The following is a 22,250-nucleotide window of genomic DNA, read 5'->3' on the forward strand; positions in this document are numbered from 1 at the left end:
GGTATTTGAGAGTATATCCATTTACTTTTCCCTATAAGAGTGAGGAATAAAGTGTTGCTTTGGGGCAGTAGCTCCTCAGGGTCTTGGGCTAAGAGAAATCTTTCTGCAACCCTGAAAACCTGTTGTAAAGGGCGGGGGACTGTTGGCAGCACATGTGGGGGCATCTTGAAGGGGTGGGGGGATGCAGAGCCAGAGGGAGTCCAATTGCATGAGTGGAAATTGACTCACAGCATTGGACACAACTCAGTGTGCCTGCATTCTATGCACTGTGCAGTGCTATAACCTCTTGCAGTACATAAGTGCTCTCTCCACACACAGTCCACTTGTCATGATGGTGTTGTTTTTTTTACTGTTGGTTCGAACATTCTTGGTGGTGCTGTAGCACCAGTAAGCCAACAGGTGGCACTCTGTGCTTCTGAGCCTAACATACATGGTCAGCCAACATTACTCCTTCAGTTGGAGTAAAAACAGTATCTAAAGGATGCTGTTAGATTAAACTCAAGCAATCCACAGCAGAAATTCAGAATAATAGCAGCAGGCAGCCTTTGCTAATGAAGTTGCTATTTTTGGGCTGGGAGTCAGCCATATACCTCAAATTCAGGTGGTGCAATTAAAGTTTATCTGGCACTCATGAATGACAAAACTGCCCCCCTAAATAGACTTTTGTGATAAAGAAACTGATAGTATAACGCACCGGAGAGGTAACACTTGCTTAACAAAACATCATCTAACCTCCCAGCAAACACATCAGAATGAAGCGTTGGATAAACAGATTGTTTGGAAGCATTGGAGCCAACTCATAGGGGCCGAGGTTCCTTAAGGGCCCCCATAAAATATTTGAGGAGGCCAGGCTCCACCAAGTTCACAGGCATTGTCTTTCAAATGGTGTGTGCATGCTGTGTTTTGTGATCAATTATGTGGGGCAGGGCTTACCTGGGGGCCCTCGACATTTTATTCAAGTTGGTACCCCTGCATGGAAGTGACCAGAAACTCCTCCCAACTACAGAAGTGATTGCTGTTTCTATTTAAACCCACTTATTTTTTCTCACAAATGGGCATAATGTTGACTACTGATTTCATAGAACAGGTTTGGGGCATATGTGACCCTCTAGTTGTTTACTAAACTACAATTCCCATTCTCTTTGGCCATTTGCTGTGCTGGCCGGCATGGATTGGAGTTGTAGTTCAACAACTGAAGGTTCCCCCCACTTCCTGTTGTAGAGGAACCTTTTTCCTATGAAGGGCTACTGACTTACAGGAAGAGTCAATCAGCTGACCTACATGTTCCCTAGGCTAGCTAGGTATAGCATGGGCCCAGCAATTCTTGCTTCAGGCTACAAAACAAGAGTGATGGGACACATGTTAACTCTTGATCCATAAGCTTTCCTATTTCTATTTTAGGGAAGTAATGTAAGACATGTGGGCCAAACTCATCCCTGCAGACTCGTCCCACCAAGTTGACCCTGTGCTCTATTTAGTTAAGCACAATCTGCGCTTAACTGGCACTGGCTTCCTTGACTAGAACTGGGGAAATTCTAGGCTGAAATCACAAACTAAGCCACAGAGCTCACTGGGTGACCTTGAGCCATTTGCTGTCTCCTGGCCTCCCTCACAGGATAGTTGTAAGTACCGGCGGGGGGCTTGGGTCACGGAAGAGCCCATAGATGCTGCCTTGATTCCCTTGGAGGATGTGTGGGGTGAAAATGGAGTGAATACGTATAATTGGCATTTCTGTTCTGCAAACAAGGGAAGAAGTTTGCAAGAGCAGTATGGCAGGAATGAAAACGCACACACAGTTGCAGAGCAAATACAGAAATAAATATCATTGTTCACATTTACAGAGTCTTACAGTTACTGTAGATTCAATATGAAGGAATAGCTTCCTTTTTATTTATCATTTGTTATTGGGGCTGCCAAAGCCACTTATCAGAAAAAGAATTTATGTACATTTTTTTAAATATCCGATATAGTTTCTTCCACCCCTGCAGAGAACATTTTTTTACAGTTTTAAACATTCTTCTGAAAAACAAGACCATAATTACGTAGATTAGGTGTTAACTCTTCAGTTGCATTTGGTCAGAGACTCTTAAAATGCAGTACTGGTGTTGATTAAATACAGTAAGTTCTAAAATTTCAAAGAAAGGATTTGCCAGTGATGCAAAATTTGGGCTGAAGCATATGGGCTGAGGCTAGCTTACCTGCAAATATTCATTCCCTTTTAAGAGGTATGCAAATTTTAATCCAGGTGGAAGGAAGTGGTGGGGGGATCGGAACACATCAGTGAGAGAAGGGCCTTCTTGTTGGTGCATCCTGGTCGGTCCTGCATACACTCTTCTTTTTATTATTTATTTATTGAATTTATATACCGTCCTATACCCAGAGGTCTCTTCAGACAGTACTTCACTGAGAGGTGCTACTGCTTAAGCCAGGGGCAGCCAATGTGGTTTTATCAGATGTTCTAATCAAGTGCTTGCTATTTATCTTGTTACGTATTTCATTGCATTCCTAGGATGAGATCTGAATGTTAGTAAAAGGTGTTGGAAGGACTCAAGGAACTTCATATGGGTAGAGGCTTCCCCACATAAATCAGTGTTTAAAAAAATATTGTACTATCATCCATGTGATGCTGTCCCCAGAATTGATGTGTGTGCACGCTGGCAAGGACCCTCTGAACCCCATGGAGCTGTTAGATCGCGTTGGATTATAAGCTCTTACTGGGTTCTTTGAGGAACTCTGACAAAGGGGGTGCCTTTCCCCCTAATCTGACCAACACGGCTTTCGCTTGACCGTCTCACCCCTACCCTCCCTCTAAGAGGGCTCGTCGGGTACCTGTTCGGGACATTGCGCAGGGACTGGAACAAGCTTTGCTGTTGCGCGTCTCTCTCTTGACAGTTGAAAGTGAGCGCTATGCCCACGTTGGTCTTCATAATTCTCGAGGATCCGTCAGATGTTCCGTCGAAGCACCTTCCCAGAGCTATCTCCTTGGCTGTCCTGGGATCCTGGTCTGTAACTGTGTAGATCCCATAGTTGTGACCAAGAGGGTCAAGAGGCGCCAACATGGTGTACTGACTGGAGTCGTTATTGACTGCAACGGGAAGGTGGTTCACCAGATACTCATGAAGTGTGCTGCTGACACTCTCCCGGTAGCAGCTCCCTTGTGGGATGATTTTCACTAGTGTCCGATCAACACGTTCCTGGTCATACAACATGCCGCTGCACTTGAATTCCAGGCATGCTGCTGAAATGTTGGGTCGCTCTTGGTCACGGATGCTACGTACATCTCTGATGCCGTACAGCTGGCCAACTGTCCGTGGGTGCGTGCCCCCCATGTTGCGAGACCTCACATTCACCTCCAGGGGCCCGTTGATCCTCACCTTGACGTAGCAAGCCCTATATTCCATCGGCTTAGGCCACCAGGCCAAGTAGTCTTCTGTCCAGTTCATGGGATCATCCTCGTTGAAAGGAACTGTGTTGTAGTCGTACCTGTCTCCCTCTACTCTGTAGAACCTGAAGTGAGCGGCGCTATGTGGAGCCACTTCGCATTCTCGAAGTTTCTCGTAAGGGTATATGGGGCCGTTGCTCTCTTCGGCGGCATTCGGAGTGGGCTTTGCCACGCTGATGCTGAAAGCGGTCTTCTTCACGTTACGATCCACATGGTCCGTCCGCCTGTACTTCAGCTTATTGAGATACGGCTGCGGGACTCCAACAGCAGTAGGACTAAGCCTTGGAGATGAGGGGACAGCTTCCAGCTCCTCCCCTCCGAGGCCCGCCATGATGTAAGCGCTGTAGGCATCTGGGTTTTGGTCATCGCAGAAAGCGGGCACGCAAACTCCATTGGAGCCAGTGACAGCACTGTCAAAACGGCCCCATGCTCTAGGATTGGTCGAGTAGCCTGGTGTGGGCTCCATGTTGATAACGGAAACCACCACCCCCGTAACTTGTTCACTGGGCAGGTACCTTTCGCTTCTGTAAGTGCGCACCTTGATATAGCACCGCCTGCTCTCTGGGACATCAAGGTTGAAAAGCCTCCTTTCCCTTATCTCCATGTTGCCTACCAGAAATGTCCGTTCTTCTCGCTTGCTGCGCCTTCTCTGGTCAAGCTGGAAGTCTCCTTCTTCTTCCCATAAGCCTGTCTGGGGGTTCAGAGACCAGAGCTTCATTCCCTTCAGGTGTTCTGGCATCCTCACCTGAGCAGAGTCTAGGTGGACTTTCACTTTCCCTGCGTTGAGGGTTTCAGCGGAGGTTTCATCCGTGAAATCCATGGAAAACATGCCATACGTCCGCAGAGGGAGCATGTCGCCTTCGTCGCCTACAAAGTTCAAGTCGCTTTGTGCTATGGCTGCACTGGAGACGTTCCTTGGGTCCAGGAAGGTCACACTGGCTTTCACCTTCCCAGCATAGAGTTCTCCGTTCTGTCTATAGAACGTATTGGGGGGAATTTCCAGTTCGGCTATCGGATCGTCCCCCTCCATAACTCCTAGAGGTATCACGCTGGTCTCTGTCGACTCCAGCGTGATGGGCGGATTCTTCCTTAACATCTTGATCTCGTGGAAGACGGTTCCGCCGTTTTTGTTGAAAGGCAGCACCTTGGTTGTGTTCACAAACTTCTGAAGGCGGTCGACGAACGTGAGGACCAGCCTCTCTGTGTTGGGTGGAACTTGAATGGAGAAGGTCCCCTTATAGCCGGTCATGCTCACCCTGTTATTCCCCATGTATATATGGCCAAACCTCATGGGCTCTTGCGTGTCAGAAGCCACGGCTCTTCCTCGCACCGTCACCTTGGCTTCAACGCACTTCTGACAGCCGCACCTCACATTCACTTTGATGGGAAGTGTGTACCCGGAACAGGTTAATTCTCGTGTCTCCATTCTGGATACCCCACAGCAGTAAGTGGCAATGTCTTTGCAGCGGAGGCCGTTGTCCAACACCCCAGAGCAGGCACTGGATGGGCACCTGCCAACATCATAGTAGAAGGAGCCTGTTGAGTTTTGGAAGCAGTCGTGTGGCAGCCGGATGAGATAGCTCTCGGGCCTTGGGTTGCAAGGAGCTTCATTCTTTTCTGTTGAAATAGATTTCATATGTTAGTTCCTTGTGCAGCCATTTCTGTGAGAGTTCGGGGACTTTCCTTATGCAGGAATGTTGTTCAAGCCAAAGAGTGGGAGTTCTGAACCCATGTAAAGGTAAAGGTAAAGGGACCCCTGACCATTAGGTCCAGTCGTGACCGACTCTGGGGTTGCGCACTCATCTCCCACTATTGAGCGAGGGAGCCGGCGTATAGCTTCCAGGTCATGTGGCCAGCATGACAAAGCCGCTTCTGGCAAACCAGAGCAGCACAAGGAAACGCCGTTTACCTTCCCTCTGTAGCGGTTCCTATTTATCTACTTGCATTTTGACGTGCTTTCGAACTGCTAGGTTGGCAGGAGCTGGGACCAAGCAACGGGAGCTCACCCCGTCACAGGGATTCGAACCGCCGACCTTCTGATCAGCAAGCCCTAGGCTCAGTGGTTTAACCACAGCGCCACCTGGTTCTGAACCCATGTAACAGAGTTCTGAACCCATGTAACTAAGGGCCAAATAACACAGGATACTAATGACATGGGTTTCCATTAAGTGAAGACCTTTTCTCTGGAAAGTAGCTAGCAATGGGGAGAATCATCGAATTGTAAGGTTGGAAGGGACCCAAGGGTCATTTAGTCCAGCCCCCTGCAATGCAGGAATACGCAGGAATGCAATGCAGGAATACGCAGCTGCAATCCATATGGGGATCGAACCTGAAACATTGACGTTATCAGCACCGCATTCTTACCAACAGTGCTAAGCTGGCGAAATTCAATTCAATTTGCATTTAAAGGCAAATTGTGTAATTCACGCTTTCCAAACGATAAGCAAACCCAAACACAGCACTCCTTCAAAATTCACGCTTTTCTGGAATGTGCAGTTCTCTAGACACATAATGTGTACAAAAAAAAAGAAGTGCACCAGCTAGGGAAAACACATTTGTGAAAACAGCCCACCGTAACACATTATATATTAGGCAAATTGCATACAAAAATGTTTGCATTAGGAAAAAGCCGCATAAAAATGATGGATTTTTATGAGGTTGCTGTTGTTGTTTTCAAGCAAACTAATGTGGAGATGTTGGAGAATTGAACTTCAGGTTGGAAAAATGAGAAACTGAGATCAACAGCTTCACCAATCCTTGCAAGAACCCAAATGGCACGAGAGGTTCGGGGGGGGGGGACTTTTAACATTTTGCCATGTAATTAGCAGCCCTGGGGATCCCCAGCCTGGCTCAAACGATTAAGACCCCCATACTTCCCAAACCAGGGTCCCAATCCAAGTTGGGTCCCCTATGCTGGCAATTTGTAAGAAGAAGAGTAAACCTGCACTCAAACTGTGTGATTAACATCATGTATATAGTTAAATCACCATATGTTGCCTAGACTGGTTCCTGGACATTCTAGATGGAGAGAACGACTGGCCCATCGTGAGTGCAGCTTCGCAGCCAGATTACAAAGGGGGCACCTGTTTCAGGTCTGTTTGCCATGGGGCTCAGCTGCTGTGGTACCGTAGAACTCCAACTATACCTCCCTCCCTCTCTCCTGTTTCTACATGTTTCATTCGTTCCAAGTTCAGCTAAGCAACAGTTTTTACCCTACGGTATGGATGCCGGGTATAAAATACAAGCAGAATATTTGCAGCTGCATTTCAGATACCTTTTTTCTTTTCTTCTTTTTTTTTAAAAAAGCTAGTGCATTTTGGGATGGTACTTCTTTGAATTTTGCAAAACAGTTGCCTGCTAAAAAAATAAATAGATGCCCAAATACATTTTTTTAAATATTAAAAAAATCATGTTTAGGATATGCAGTTGGAAATGCATACACTAAGATAAAATAGTGTTGTATAGATTTTTTTTAAAAAGGGCAACGTGTGAAAGGGGGAATTGAACAGACTTCTGAATGAACATATGTGAAATCAACATAAACTATAGAAATCCACCCATCCTTGCTTGCCTCATGAAGGCAATTTCCATTGCTTGAATTAATTTATCTCATAAAATTTATATACAGTGGTAATAATAATAAGAAGAATTTATCATTTATACCCCGCCCATCTGGCCGGGTCTCTCCCGCCACTCTGGGTGGCTTCCAACACACATCAAAATACATTAAAATATCACAAACTAAAAACTTCCCTAAACAGGGCTGCCTTTGGGTATTTTCTAAATGTCAGGCAGTTGTTTATCTCTCAATAATAATATCAATAATAATACCATGGTAGTCAAACATCCAAAGCTCCTGCAGCCAATCAGAAGCTGCACCTTGGTTTTCGAACTGTTTTTAGAGTTGAATGGACTCCCGGAATGAATTAAATTTGAGAACCATGGTACAACTCTAGTGCTAAATTGGAGGGGGGGGCTCCAAGCAGTCCAGTCCCACTTCCACTCTTTGGTGTGGGTGTGCACTGGAACTGCCCCACCCTGCTTCCATACACTATAAGTAAGGAATAGGGAAGACTTGAAGTCCACCACCACTTCTGCCTCCCTGCCCCTCCAAAAATGGTTTCTCACCTGTTAGGGAGAGTGTGGCTGCTCGGGACTTCACAGATCCTGCATCATTGCTGGTCTTGCAAGAATACTCTCCCGCGTGGTCCATTTTCAAGTTCTTTATCACCAGGTTGCTTTTGTACTTATAGAGTGAAGGGTCTAGCAAGGTTTCGTTGTGGAACCTGTCGTATTTTCAGAAAGGGAAGACTCAAGGCTTAGAATCAAAGAGATAATATATTTTTTCTACCTCTCTTTGCTTTTGTGGATTTTCCAGGTCTGCTGTCTTGATGATTCATCCCCTTTCCCCACCCTGGAAATGAAAAGCTAATGGAAGATCTGTGATAAAAGTTTTATCGAATCAGTAGCAGCCTCGTACTCGGCGTTGCTCAGGAATTGTAAGAAACCAAAAAGATCAGTGCAGTTTTGAAAGGTTCAGTCTGTCTGCCATTGTGATTCAAAATGACATCCAATTGCATCCAAAAATAAAAAGCTGCTTCCTGACCTGAGGAACCGTCGTGCAACATTTGGTTAGGGTGTCTTAAGCGGTGTCCCAGTGAATAGCGAACAAACAAAACTATGTTCCAAAATATATAGTAGATAAATAATGTGAAGAAATTAGCTGTATACTGTACCTCTAAGAACCAAGTGTTTGGGACAAACAAACAGGTGATGGGTTATCACCCAGACTCCTCCCTCCATCATTTGTCACCTGGCAGCAGTCATTCCATCAGGCAGCAGCAGATGCGGGAAGAGAAGGAAGCAGGACTGCTCCATCAATTTCTGTTGCCTCCTCTCCCTTAACTTTTTTCATCCCAGCTGCTCATCAGAACAATTTGTAACCTTTCAACTTGTAGATGAGTTTGCCTATCTCTTCCTCCCTCCCAATCCATTTTCCTTTTGCGCTGTGTTTTTTTTTTTGTAAGCCTTTTAACTGAATTGCAAGCCACTCTGCAAGTTTTTTTTTTTTTTTTTGCTGAAGAGCAGGATTAAAAATGGTCATTGTCAATAAATATTGTGGTTGTTATTCAGCGAGGCTTTACTCAGAATAACCCATTGAAATGAACGGAACTGAGTTAGGTACCTTAATTTTAGTCGTCTACTCTGATTAGATCTTGGTTGAACACCACCCTATTTAAAGAATTGTTTATCCCAGTGCTACCATATTAGGAGGCTTCATATGTTCTGGGCTCACAATTTCCCTCCTCCAAAAGCTTTCCCATCTGCAAGTTTCCACATGTGCAATTACCGTGTTTCTCCAAAAATAAGACACCGTCTTATATGATATGATATTTTTCCTAAAAAACACACACTATGGCTTATTTTTAGGAGATGGCTTATTTTTTCCCTCCTCCTCCTGCCGCGGCTGGCATTGCTGCTGCACCTATCACTATGTCTTATTTTCGGGGTATGGCTTATATTCCTTGAATGCTTAAAAATCCTGCTATGGCTTATTTTATGGCTATGTCTTATTTTCGGAGAAACAGGGTACTCTTAAACTACACACGTCAGAAGCACTAGGGCGGGTAGCAGCTAATGTTGATTTTGGGACAGAAAACATCCCTCCTTTTGCAGGCTGCTTTGTGTTCCTTTAACAGCCCCAAAACCCAGTTGGGGCTTCACAACATTTAATTCCATGTAATGTAAAAGGTGCTGCTTCATGTGGCTACATTTGCTGCTTTAGAACAAAACTAATGTCAGTGGGAGCTTAATAAAATAAAAACTGTGGCGTTAGTATAATGACTTAATTATAGCTTTATGCAGTTTTTTATAACCCATTAAGGAACATACTTTGCCTGTGTGAACTTTATGGACTTACCAAAAGTATTGGTCAGGTACCGGGTCTCCAACAGCCTGACAACAGAAAGAAACGCTTTGTCCCTCTCTCCTGGCTTTGCTCTCGGGATGCGTCACCATGTACGGTTTTTCTGGGGGCAGAAAATATTCCTCACTGAGTTGGCTGGCATAGCTGGATTTACCATTTCCTGTGTTTGATTCAGACCCGGAGAACCACGGGCCTGCCAGCCTAATTAAACCCACAAGGCCATTTCCCCCCAAACTGCAGCCACCTGCTCCACCCTTGATGTCATATGTGAGCTCAGGTGTGTGGCAGGTAACAAGAGTCTGGCTCCCATCCCTTTGAATAGTTTGCACCGAAGCTGTTTGTTAACAGACTTTGTTTACCTGCTCTTTCCAAGTGGATGTGGACTGATGAGTGTCCGGAACTCTCGGGGACGATGACCAAAGCTGTTTTGTAATTTGGCTTTTTGATCTGCAAGGTGGTTTTGCCATCAAGGCACACGCCAGGAACCTGAAACTCCCCATTGCTGTCAGTCGCTGTCAATAGTTTTGTTGGCTTGGTTTGCAAGGAGACGGCCGCACCAACTGCAGGGCCACCACCTTGCAAGGAGACTTTGCCACGAAGCAGGTGTTCCTCACACATGCAGGTGTCACATTCGGCATTCACGTGGCCCATGGAGCAGGTCATGTTGCAAACTGAGGGATGGAGAAAACAGCCGGTTATGACACACACCATTTTTTCTATTTGACTGTGTACACAGCTTGCACACAGAACACAGTACTCCCCAAAGAATGCTGGGAACTGTAGTTTGCTAAGGCTGCTTGGCATTGCAGCTCTGTGAGGGGTGAACTACAGCTCCCAAGATTCTTTGGGGGACCTCATGTGCTTTAAATGTATGGTGTGTACACGGTCTTCTCTGAAACCAGCACAGTTAAGGGTTGTGTCCAATGAAGTTATAGACCTACTTAAATTTATGGATCTAAGTTAGGTGTGTCCATTAATTTCAGTAAGTCTAAGTATCACTGATGTGGGAGACAACCCCAAAAGAAGGAAGAAAAGAATTATCCTAATAAACACATTTTTACATGCAGTTCTTTGACTAATGTACACATTTTTGCAAGGATTGCAAAAATGTGTTTTATTAATGTGTTCATTTTTACACACACTTCCCGCTAATATTTGCATTTGATGCCATGAGTGCTGGAAGGGAGACTGCTCCCTGCTGCAGGTCCCATTTCCACCTGGCATAGGGGGCGGAGCCCAGACTCACCTTGAACAGCAAAAAGAGGCTTCTGGCAGGCCAGAGGGACATTGCTGGAACAACTCTAGGGTTGGGGCAACTGGCTAAAATGTTTTAAACGGTTCTAATTTGGGTTCTCCTGCCAGTAGCAGTTCGAAAGCACGTCAAAGTGCAAGTAGATAAATAGGTACCGCTATAGTGGGAAGGTAAACGGCGTTTCCGTGCACTGCTCTGGTTCACCAGAAGCAGCTTAGTCATGCTGGCCACATGACCTGGAAGTTGTATGCCGGCTCCCTCGGCCAATAACGTGTGATGAGCGCCGCAACCCCAGAGTCGGTCACGACTGGACCTAATGGTCAGGGGTCCCTTTACCTTTACCTTTTATTTTGGTTCCTCTTTTTTGTTTTTGTCAGATTGGTGTTGGTTAAATGTTTAGTTGGGGTTGGTGGTTATTTTAATTTGGGTATAACTGTAAACTGTTATTATTGTTATATTGGTTTCTATTGATTTATTGGTTTGTTTGTTGCTTGTATAGGATATTTTGTTCTTTAATGTTTGATGTTTTGTTGTGTTTTTATATATGTTGTAAGTCGCCCAGAGTGGCTGGGGAAACCCAGCCAGATGGGTGGAATATATTATTATTATTATTATTATTATTATTATTATTATTATTACCCGGTAATATTATTATTATTAACAGTCATGGGAGAACCACACTGTAAAATTCACACAAGTGTGAAATTTGGGTGGCTGTATTTCGGTTCTCATATTGTTTGAGAATTTGATAGATTCCCCTTTAAACGTGAACTGAATTGAATTTCCCTCCCATCCCTAGACGGAGCTGAAAGGACCACATTAACCACCAGCCTTTCCTCCAAAATCCAGTTAGGCAATGCCTTTGTTAGCAGTAGTGTAATGGCAAATTCAGACGTGCAGGGTCCTTCCATGACAAACAGAGCCATGTTAGAATATTGGGGTGTAAATCACCAATATTCTTACTACTGCCACTGGCTTCGGTAAAGAAGACAGCAAACAATCGTAGGTGCTAATCTACGTTTATTCAGAGAGTGTGTGTTCAGCCATCACTCTCCAGTTCAGAAGAAAGTGAAAATGGAAACAAAACAAAGAACATCACATGACAGGAGATCAGGTTACAGCTTGAGCTCCTGTGTGGGAAAGTTACAGCAATCATATAAAGTAAACATTCAGCCACATGCAGTATCTGTGCCATGTATAGGATTTATGCTAACATCTCCCCTGAATCCTGAAATGGAAAAAGATGCAAATGTGAGAGCATCATTAAGAGAAGTGAACAGACAGTTGTCATAAACAAAGTAGGACTTTCCTGCTGTGGAACTCTCTGAGACTGGATTGACCAGCTTTGGCTTCCAGGGGACCAGAGCAGTTGCTCTGTTGACAGAAACAGTGTTGCGTTTGACAACCTGTTGTTGTGGCTTAGCCTGTGTGACTGCTGCCTGTTTTGGAGTTCTAAGCACAGCTAAATTTGCAATTGCTGTGTTGGCAAACTCCTGAGAATACCTCTTGGGTCCTCTTCTAATCCTCTCAGACCTGCGTGAGAGGTGCAAATCCTGTTTACTGAGATTCTCCCCCTCAGGACTTTTGGGAGAACTCTTACCAATGGTAAACAGTGGATCTAGTGCTTCAAGCACTTTCTCATCATCTGATGATGGTCTGTTAAAAACAGCATGAGTTCCTTTGTGTATGACTGTCTCCCCTGTGTCAGAGCTACTCGGGGTAGAGCCTTCAGCAAAGGAATCATCTTCACTACCACTTGTGTCAGTGTAGGAAGCATCAAAATCATTGGCACCTATGGGAAATTCATCAAGAACATATGTTTCTTGTGGCGTAGGAGTGTGTTCTACCTCTTGAGTAAGAATCACCTCATTGGAAGAATGCAACATAACTCTGCATTGACCTTCCTCAAAACCCAATAGAATGCCTTGGACTGGCTTGCCCTCAAGCGAAGCCACCCACATTTTGGTTCCAAAAACCTTAGTGTTGCTCACATCAGGCTTTTGTTGGAACAGAATCTCATAAGGAGAACGCTTCTGTCCTTTAGGAACCTGTCTGAGCCACTGGTAAAGGAAAAATGAGATGCTTTCAGCCCACAGTTGTTCAGACAATCCTGAACTCAGCAGTTGCGCCTGCATGCCTGCTTCTAACTCAGTGTTAACCTTAACACATAAGCCTTTGTCCCAAGCTGCCTGGGTTTTGCCAAACTTGTGGTGAATGCCTTTGTCATCAAAAAAAGCTTGAAACTCCTGTGAAGTAAAAAGAGGAATGTCATTGGTCAATAAACATTCAATTTTACAACCATGTTTCAGTTCAACCTTAGCATGAAATTCAGAAAATTTCACAATAGCCTGCTGAGGCTTTTGCAGAGGATAAAACCACGTATACTTAGAGAAGTGGTCAGTTATCAGAAGATAAAATTTTGCCTTGCCAAGGGACTTCGGCATAGGACCAAAAACACCAGCAGAAACTATCTGGAAACAACGTGTTAGGCCTTTCTTGGTTGGTTGCTTCTGTGTCTGCTTAGGCTCCTCTGGACCTGTCAAACAATCATCAACAACAGTAAAACATGCATCACTTTTATCATAAGATAATCTGAAAAGGTTATCTTTGTCTCTGTGTCCCGTCAAAAGAACTTCTCCATCTTTAGAAATCACACAGGTGCCCCTGTGAAAACACAGCTCAAACCCCTTTTCATCAATTTGAGAAACACTGAAAAGGTTTTGCTTCAGCTCTGGAACAAGATACACATTACTGATACTCAAATTTAGAGATTTCAGAAAAATAGTTCCTTTTCCAATGGATTTCAAGGAATTGCCATCTGCCTGTGACACGATGGAGTCCAGCTTCTCGAAAGTCTGGAACAGTCTCTTGTCGTTCACCAGATGGTGCGAAGATCCCGAATCTATGATCAGATAAGACCCGTCGTCCTCTTGGTCATCAAGCTGAGTGAGCATTACAAGCATTTTGCGTGCTGTAGGGCCCTTGCTGCTGCCGCTGCTGCGGCTGCTGCCGCTACCGCCGCTGCCTCGCCCCTTAGGCCCAGAAGCCTGTTGTTGACTTCCTGAGTCCTTCTGGGGTCGTCTGCATGTCTTGGCTGTGTGCCCAGGAATATTGCATAACTGGCATCTGACCACAGTTTTAAGGGCTTGTGCAGTCTCTGCAGATGCACCAGGTGAGGGTGAGTAGCGCTCCCCGTTGGCCTCCGCCTGTGCGCGGGTCCTGTCCTCCTCATTAAGCAATGAAGCATAAATTCCTGCTGCAGTCATTTGCTGAGGGTCTTGAGCCCCCAGCTGGGCTGCAATAGCATTATAGGACTTGGGAAGGCTATTTAGCACTGTAAAGCAATAAATGTCGTCATCCAAATTGACGTTTCTGTCAACTAGCTCCTGGCGTAGTTGACGCATCTGATGCAAATGGGCTCTCAGGTCTCCTCCCTCCTTCAGACGCAAATTAATTAATCTCTGAAAGTATAACATTGTTGATCCGGCGCGCAACCTAAGGTGCTCGTCCCGAAGATGAGTCCAAACATCATAAGCATTATCTAAGTTCCGAATATGAACCAGCTGTGATGGGTCCAAATGCAGAACTATTGTTGCCCTTGCCTGTGCGTTGCGATTCAACCACCTGTGGCCTGGCAAAACGGGCGGTACGTTCTGAATCAACTCAATAAGTCCTTGCCGGATAAGAACACATTCCATTTTAACACTCCACGTTGCGTAATTTGAGTCATTTAACAGAGGACACAAACTCTTGGGTGTTTGATCTGAATCCCCGGCTTTAGCCATCTTGCTACTGTAAGCGTGCTGCTAGCTTCTGACTTCAAAGTACCAAGAAGCTGCAAATTAGGCTTTCGGCAGGCATTTGCAATTAAGCTGCCGCTTTAGAGGTTTTATTGCCGCTATAAATCAGTCCCGGTTACTCACTGCTCCGTTGATAAGGAACGCAGACGTCCGTGCACTTCCTCCCCTGGAACGCAGGAACCGTGACTCCCAAGCAGGCGAAATTCCTCAGGATCAGCTGCTGCAGATTGAGGCCTGTTTACGTGCCTGTTTTCACGCTTTTCAGAGGTCCGTGGATCGGAACCAGAGCTCTGCAACCACTGTTAGAATATTGGGGTGTAAATCACCAATATTCTTACTACTGCCACTGGCTTCGGTAAAGAAGACAGCAAACAATCGTAGGTGCTAATCTACGTTTATTCAGAGAGTGTGTGTTCAGCCATCACTCTCCAGTTCAGAAGAAAGTGAAAATGGAAACAAAACAAAGAACATCACATGACAGGAGATCAGGTTACAGCTTGAGCTCCTGTGTGGGAAAGTTACAGCAATCATATAAAGTAAACATTCAGCCACATGCAGTATCTGTGCCATGTATAGGATTTATGCTAACAAGCCATACCTCCTCACCGCCATGCCCCCTTCTAAGACTATACAAAATTCCAAGAATATACAAGATGGCTATAATTCTACAACAATAATATTTGTTGCATTACAGCACTCAGTGCAGATCTCCATTGGTTGCATTTCAGCAAGATCTATTTTCTGTGGACATAGCATGGGCAAATGATTTGGAGTCCTCCAATATATTCTTTCTGCGTGACTTATTTATGTTTCCTTGAAGTTCCATTGTATATAACAGAACTTGCATACCATTCCCTTGAAACGGAAGCACCTTGTGTTTTCAATGTTCATAAATGCTTAGCTTTGGAACGTACAGAACGATGGCTCCTCAGTGATCTTCCCACCCTCCTTCTCCAGAGTGACCCTTGGAGCCAATCCTCAGTGGCTGACTCACCTTCTTTCACTCTGATTGGCTCCAATCAGCAGAAAGGGTGGGAAGACTTCATCTCTGTGGCCAAGAAGCTCCCCTTTCGTGCTGATTGGGTGACCCCAATATGCTGGAGGAAGGGACCCTTCTGGGACCCAGTTGCAGAAATAGCAATGGGTCTTCAACCCCAGGCCACACCTCTTGTTGGTTAGGGACCAACCAAACTCTCACAAAATTGTGACCATAGGTGCCAAGTTCCGGATTGAAAATTCCGGGGTCAGCAGCGCCGCGGCACCGGAAGTCGCTTCTGCGCACTTCCGGACATGCGTAGAAGCGACTTCTGGTGCTGTGGACATTTTGGAAATGAGCCCAGCGGCATCAGAAGTCGCTTCTACGCATGTCCAGAAGTGCGTAGAAGCGACTTCTGGCACTGCGGACATTTTGGAAATCGGCACAGCAGCATCGAAAGTCGCTTCTACGCATGTCTGGAAGTGCGCAGAAGCGACTTCCAGTGCCGGCGCGGCACCAGAAGAACATGGCCGCCGGCAGGAGCTCCATAATCCAGGGGAATACAGGGTATTTTGCCATTCAGGACACCTGCGGGAAACGGTAAGAAAATACGGGGGTTTCCCAGGGAAAACGGGGTACTTGGCAGCTATGATTGTGACAAGCTTTTGAGTTCTCTTCATCAAGTAAGATGCTATACAAGACATTGTGGGGGCGAGAGTTTGAGGTATGGGGGTGGGGGAATATGCAAGTACAGTTCACCCATAAAACAGTCTTAGAATTTTATGGGGGCACCTGAGCAAGGAGGTCCACGACAGCGTCGCCCTTCCTCGCTCACTTCTTTGCAGTGTGGTTCCTGAAGGCTTTCTGCAAGGCAGGTCCTGGTCCGAGTCTGGACACCGTCCTGTTCACATTTTCCAGAACATTCACTCCACGTTGACCACGAAGACCATAACATTTTGGAATCTTGAGGTAAGGAGTCTGGCAACAAGATTGTAGCTGTGTTACTGAGGTCTGGCCTCATGCGTCCAAAATAAAACAATTGGGGCCTTTCTCTTACACTGATTTATTTATTTCTTTTTTTAAAAAAGAGTGCTTTGGGTGAATAATAGAAGCAGCCTTCTCTACCTCATCTTCTCGAGCATATCTTGGCCATAAATCTTCCCAAAGAAGACTACTTTCTCCCTTAGCCTTATTTGGGCAAAACCTGCTGTGCAAAGACCCTCACCAGGAAATCTCCCAGTGATGCCCACCCACTTGGATGGCTTCAAAATGGGGGTATTTAAAGTACAGTCAAACCATCAATTCATGTTTTGCTAGACAGGCACATGGTAGGAGCTGAAGCTCACAGAGTTTTCCTGTAAATTTGCTAGAGAAAACTCTGTGCCCTGAGCTATACATATTTTCCTGCCTGCTTGGAGACATCATCTTTTTTGTCACTTTCCACCAAGCCAGAAATTTGAGAACATCTGCCTTAAAGCACCCTGGATTGCTTAAACTAAATGTCTAAAACTAGCCTATCTTTGCTTGCCTTTTAAGTTGCAAAGAGATGGCACTCTGCTGAACTCACAAACGTGAGGAAGGAAGATAAAATCTAATAAATGTAGCCTCTCCTAGCATCTATTCACACCCCAACATAAAAGAGGATTAGACAAATTCCTGGAGGTTAAGACTAATGGTGGCTATGCTCTGCCTCTACTGTTGAATACCAGTTGTTGGGAATCACAAGCGGAGAGAACTACGGTATGTTGCAGCCAGTTTCTGCCTCTGGGCCTCTGGTTGGTCACTGTGAGAACAGAATGTTGGACTACATGGATGTCTAGCCTGATCCAGTGACCAGGCCCTTCTTATCTGGTGAGCACTTACCTCTGGGGCACAGGAAACGCACGGCATAATTCAAGCATGTTTGCCCTGCAGGCTGCTCCTTGTTCAGGCACCAGAATCCCTCCTGGGCATTGGAGTGAACCACCTGGCCTGTGCTGGTGGCAGGGATCCAGTCTGTCGTTCGGGCTTCGACGCGGATGGGCCTGGGACACAACCTGTCCCGGTAGTAGAAGCGGATGGCATCTGTGCGCTCGTAATCCCCATTTCCTCCAGGGTGGTCAATGTTAAACCAAGTTGTCCATCTCACGTTGCCTGGATAACAGAGAAGGATGCAGGGTGCCTCTCACTTACCTGGAAACCTTCTGGTCTTCCATCAGTTTTATTGTTTAGAATTAACAAACCCTCTAGCTTAGCATGAGTCATAGCTGCTAAGTTCCGGCCTGAGAAATAAGGGACTGGACCGGAAGTAGCAGACTGGAAGTAGCGCTGCCGCCATTTTGGAACTGGGCGGAGCATGCTCAGAAGCTACTTTTGATGCTGCTCTGCCCTGTTCCAAAATGGCCGCTGCACCAGAAGTCGCGCTACAGCCATTCTGGAACTGGGCAAAGCAGCATCAAAAGTCGCTTCTGAGCATGCTCCGCCCAGTTTCAAAATGGCCGCTGCGCCAGAATAAACCGGAGAAAAACAAAAAAATCTGTTTTTTCGGCTGGGAACAGCTGGAAAAATGGGGGTTTCCCAGGGAATACGGGAGACTTGGCAGCTATGGCATGAGTATTAAGATGGAAAATATTATTTGGAAAAGACACTGATAGGAGGGCCATAGCTAAGTGCTGGTGCATCTGCTTTGCAGGCAGAAACTCCTCATCCTTGGTTGAGTTCCTTGCATCTCCAGGTATGTCACCTGGGAATGTCTTCTGCCTGAGGCCCTGGTCACTGCCAGTCAGTGTAGATAATGTGGAGCCAGATGAACCTATAGTGCACGGGTGTCAAACACAAGGCCCGGGGGCCTAATCCGGCCCGCCAAACCTCGTCATGTGGCCCACGTAGCCGCCGCCGACAATAACCGCTGACAGTAGTTCTGGAGCCTGCGATTGGCCGAGGGTCAAAACCGGGGGCGGGGCTGCAGGCGGAGGCCGGGGCGGTGGAGCCGCGCTGACTGCCTTGGCCAGGGAATTTCAATTTCGAATGAGGCTGAGGGAGGCGGTGGCACAGCGGCCAGACGGGGAAGTGAGATGCAGGAGGAGGAGGAGGAAGCCCGCCGAGGAGGTAGGAAAGCCCTACAGGCGCCGCCGGCAAAGTTGGTGCCGGGACGGAGCAGCGCTGGATTTTTTTTTTCGGGCTTTGCTGTTGTCTCCGAGAGCGAGTGAGGCGGCACTGGGGAGCCGCCGCCCGCCGCTTCCCTTCCTCTCCTCGGCTGCATCCGGGAGGTGGGTGAGCGAGCGGGCGAAAGGGACGCGGAGTGAGCCTGAGGGGGAAGTAGGCGAAGCGCAACAGTCGCTCTCTTGATGGAGCCGGGTTTCTCTTCCCTCTTCCCCCGTTTTCTCCTCATAGACACTCGGGAGGGTGTCTGGCTTTTGCTCTGCCCCCCACCCCCGAGCCGCCCTTTGGCTTCTCAGTTCCGGCGGAGCTGCTTCCTGGGGGGCGGCCGGGAGGGAGGCGGCGGCGACGGCACGGGTTCCTGCTCTTCCCGCTCTGCCGCCGCCACCTCTCAGCCCCTCGTGATGTAGGGCTCCAGATGGAGTCGCCTCGCGGTTTGAGTAGGTGGGAGGGGAATTTTTTTTGGGGGGGGAGGTTTTCAAGCCTCCTCTGCCTGCAGTCCCAGTAGGGAGAGGCGGCGGCGAAGATGACAACAGCGCGGGTGGGGGAAAGAGCAGCTCTGAGGCGAAGATGCACGTCCGCTGGGGCTGCCGCCGCCTTCCTCCTCGGGAAATCCGCTGCCCTCCCTCAGCGCGAGGGGAAGGGACTCTGGCGCTGAGGAGGGAGGATGCAAAAGCAAAGCAGGGAGTTGGTGCTGCACCGCATGTTCCTGCCCCTCTCCAAAGCATGGGGTGGGTTGCAGCGTGTGGCATCCTGCCTAGCGGGGTTTGGGTGTGCGCAGGGCGGGAGAGGGAAGCCCTCTTTCCATCTGCAGGTTTTTAATCCCAGCAGTGGCTTTCTCCTTCCTGCCGAAGGTTTAGTTGAGCCCCCCCCCCGGAAGCCATCGATCCCCACCTTTTGTTCAAATTTCCCTCGTTTACATCCCCTCCCACACACGCCACACGACGCAGGAATGTGATCCGCGTGGGGGCGGGAATGAGTAATAATTGAATGCAGTGACAATAATTTATGATAATAAAGAGTGGACACATAGTCCTACAGACACAACCGGCCCTTTGAGGGTGACCAAACTGCTGATGCGGCCCCCGGTGAATTTGAGTTTGACACCCCTGCGTATAGTGTCTTAGAGTAAATGAGGTTTCATATGACACAGCAGGATCACTTTACACTGGTTAAGAGACTGATCTATGAATCAGAAAGTCTCTGGTTTGAACTTCACTTGTGCCATAAATCCTGTTGGTAAGCCACTCTCTTTCACTCTCTGCCCCACAATCATCAATTTTTATTTCGTTTATATAGCATTTGAGTACTTTAATAAAAATACACTACCTTGCAGCAGTTTACACAAAGAATAAAACAACGAAATTACCCATAAAACACAGTTAAAACCAACAATTAAAAACCTCTAAAAACAGTGTTTCCCAAACTTGGGTCTGCAGCTACTTTTAGGCTACATCATCCCAGTGGTCAGGGATGACGGGAACTGTGATCCAAAAGCAGCTGGAGATCCAACTTTGGGAAACACTACTCTAAAAATCAGAAACATCAACGATAAGCTAAAAAACCAGATTAAAGCATATCAACCTTACACATATCTGGAAAGGCTTGCCTAATCAAAAATGTTTTAGCAGGCATCAAAAAGAGCACAGTGAAAGTACCTGCCAGATGTCAATAGGCAGGGAGTTCCAACTTTCTGGGTGCTGGGAAATGAGAGCAATTACCATAGCTAACCTTTAAACCTATGCACATCCCCCACCAAACATTTTTGTAGCTACTGAATGCTCAATTAGGTGGGCTTTGGGCATGATCTAGAAAGGTTCCCTTTCTGTTCTCATGAGGAATAGATGGACCACGTGCTGCCACTGCTCCTCACACCAGTCCAACATACAGTATACTGCCTGAGGAGGCTGCCTTCTCTGCCTATTGGCAGGACCGGCCTCAAAATGGGCTGCGGTTCTATGTTTGACTTTCGCTGTCCAGCAAACTCAGCCAGGCCGATTCTCTTTCGCTGCTCGCCAAAAATTGTTCAGCAGTGGCAGGACTTACTTAGTATGTTTTCCATTACTGAAGAAAGTTGTGGAGACAAACTGGTTGGATCTGTTGTAAATTAAATCATTCTTAAAAAAAAAGGAATAGCAAAGTCCGAGACATCCTCCCTCTTTCCTAAAACAAAACTACTAGAGATGGGAAATGACTTACTGTCTGGACCGCGTTTGATCAGAGGGCTGTACAGTTTCTGTCCTGGCTTGATCCTGCTGACTGATTGCTTTAGAACTCGCTCGCCTCAGGGAGAGAAAAGTCAGGAGAAAAACATAATCAAACCAGCTGGAGAAAATAACATGGAAGTGATAACAGTAGCATAAATTCTATTATACCCAGCTATTAGTTTCTAGAGAATACATACTGGGAGTCCTCAATGCTCCTTGTGATGCTGGAATTTTGTAAATGCATGTCCGCTTAAATTCCTGATGTGTAGAGACACCGTGGTTACTCAGTGTAGGAATGGGTGAACCTTGACTGTGTCGACCACAGCAAACTATGGCAAGTTCTTAAAGAAATGGGAGTGCCTGACCACCTCATCTGTCTCCTGAGAAATCTCTATGTGGGACAAGAAGCTACAGTTAGAACTGGATATGGAACAACTGATTGGTTCAAAATTGGGAAAGGAGTACGACAAGGCTATATATTGTCTCCCGGCTTATTTAACTTATATACAAAATTCATCATGCGAAAGGCTGGACTAGATGAATCCCAAGCCGGAATTAAGATTGCCGGAAGAAATATCAACAACCTCAGATATGCAGATGACACAACCTTGATGGCAGAAAGTGAGGAGGAATTAAAGAACCTTTTAATGAGGGTGAAAAAGGAGAGCGCAAAATATGGTCTGAAGCTCAACATCAAAAAACTAAGATCATGGCACTGGTCCCATCACATCCTGGAAAATAGAAGGGGAAGAAATGGAGGCAGTGAGAGATTTTACTTTCTTGGGTTCCGTGATCACTGCAGGTGGTGACAGCAGTCACGAAATTAAAAGACGCCTGCTTCTTGGGAGAAAAGCAATGACAAACCTAGACAGCATCTTAAAAAGCAGAGACATCACCTTGCCGACAAAGGTCCGTATAGCTAAAGCTATGGTTTTCCCAGTAGTGATGTATGGAAATGAGAGCTGGACCATAAAGAAGGCTGATCGCCGAAGAATTGATGCTTTTGAATTATGGTACTGGAGGAGACTCTTGAGAGTCCCATGGACTGCAAGACGATCAAACCTATCCATTCTGAAGGAAATCAGCCCTGAGTGCTCATTGGAAGGACAGATCCTGAAGCTGAGGCGCCAATACTTTGGCCATCTCATGAGGAGAGAAGGCTCCCTGGAAAAGACCCTGATGTTGGGAAAGATTGAGGGCGCAATGAGAAGGGGCAACAAAGGACAAGATGGTTGGACAGTGTTCTCGAAGCTACCAACATAAGTCTGACCAAACTGCAGGAGGTAGTGGAAGACAGGAGTGCCTGGCATGTTCTGGTCCATGAGGTCACGAAGAGTTGGACACGACTAAACGACTAAACAACAACAACAACAACACACTGTGGTTACTCAGTGTAGGAATGGGTGAATCTTTCAATTTTGGTTTCTCAAAGTTTCTCATTTTTCCAACCTTAAGTTCAGGTCTCTACATTTCCACATTAGTTTGCAATTTTTTTGTTTAATGTCCTGA

General features: G+C 46.4%; 1 protein-coding gene across 1 annotated transcript in view; it reads right to left on the reverse strand.

The window, feature by feature from the left end:
- Positions 1-2,100: 2,100 nt before the first annotated feature.
- The window catches only part of CILP (cartilage intermediate layer protein), a 29,828-nt gene continuing 9,678 nt past the window's right edge, over positions 2,101-22,250 (reverse strand). Inside the window, exons 3-9 of the mRNA XM_035131048.2 lie at positions 20,734-20,817; positions 17,260-17,529; positions 16,189-16,374; positions 9,728-10,039; positions 9,363-9,471; positions 7,571-7,728; positions 2,101-5,059 (exon numbers count right to left, since the gene is read on the reverse strand). Coding sequence (XP_034986939.2) covers positions 2,712-5,059; positions 7,571-7,728; positions 9,363-9,471; positions 9,728-10,039; positions 16,189-16,374; positions 17,260-17,529; positions 20,734-20,817 — 3,467 coding nt within the window. The 3' untranslated portion in view covers positions 2,101-2,711. The remainder of the gene's footprint in view (positions 5,060-7,570; positions 7,729-9,362; positions 9,472-9,727; positions 10,040-16,188; positions 16,375-17,259; positions 17,530-20,733; positions 20,818-22,250) is intronic.

The sequence above is a fragment of the Zootoca vivipara genome, chromosome 14 (assembly GCF_963506605.1).
Source record: "Zootoca vivipara chromosome 14, rZooViv1.1, whole genome shotgun sequence".
NCBI classification, from domain to species: Eukaryota; Metazoa; Chordata; class Lepidosauria; order Squamata; family Lacertidae; genus Zootoca; species Zootoca vivipara.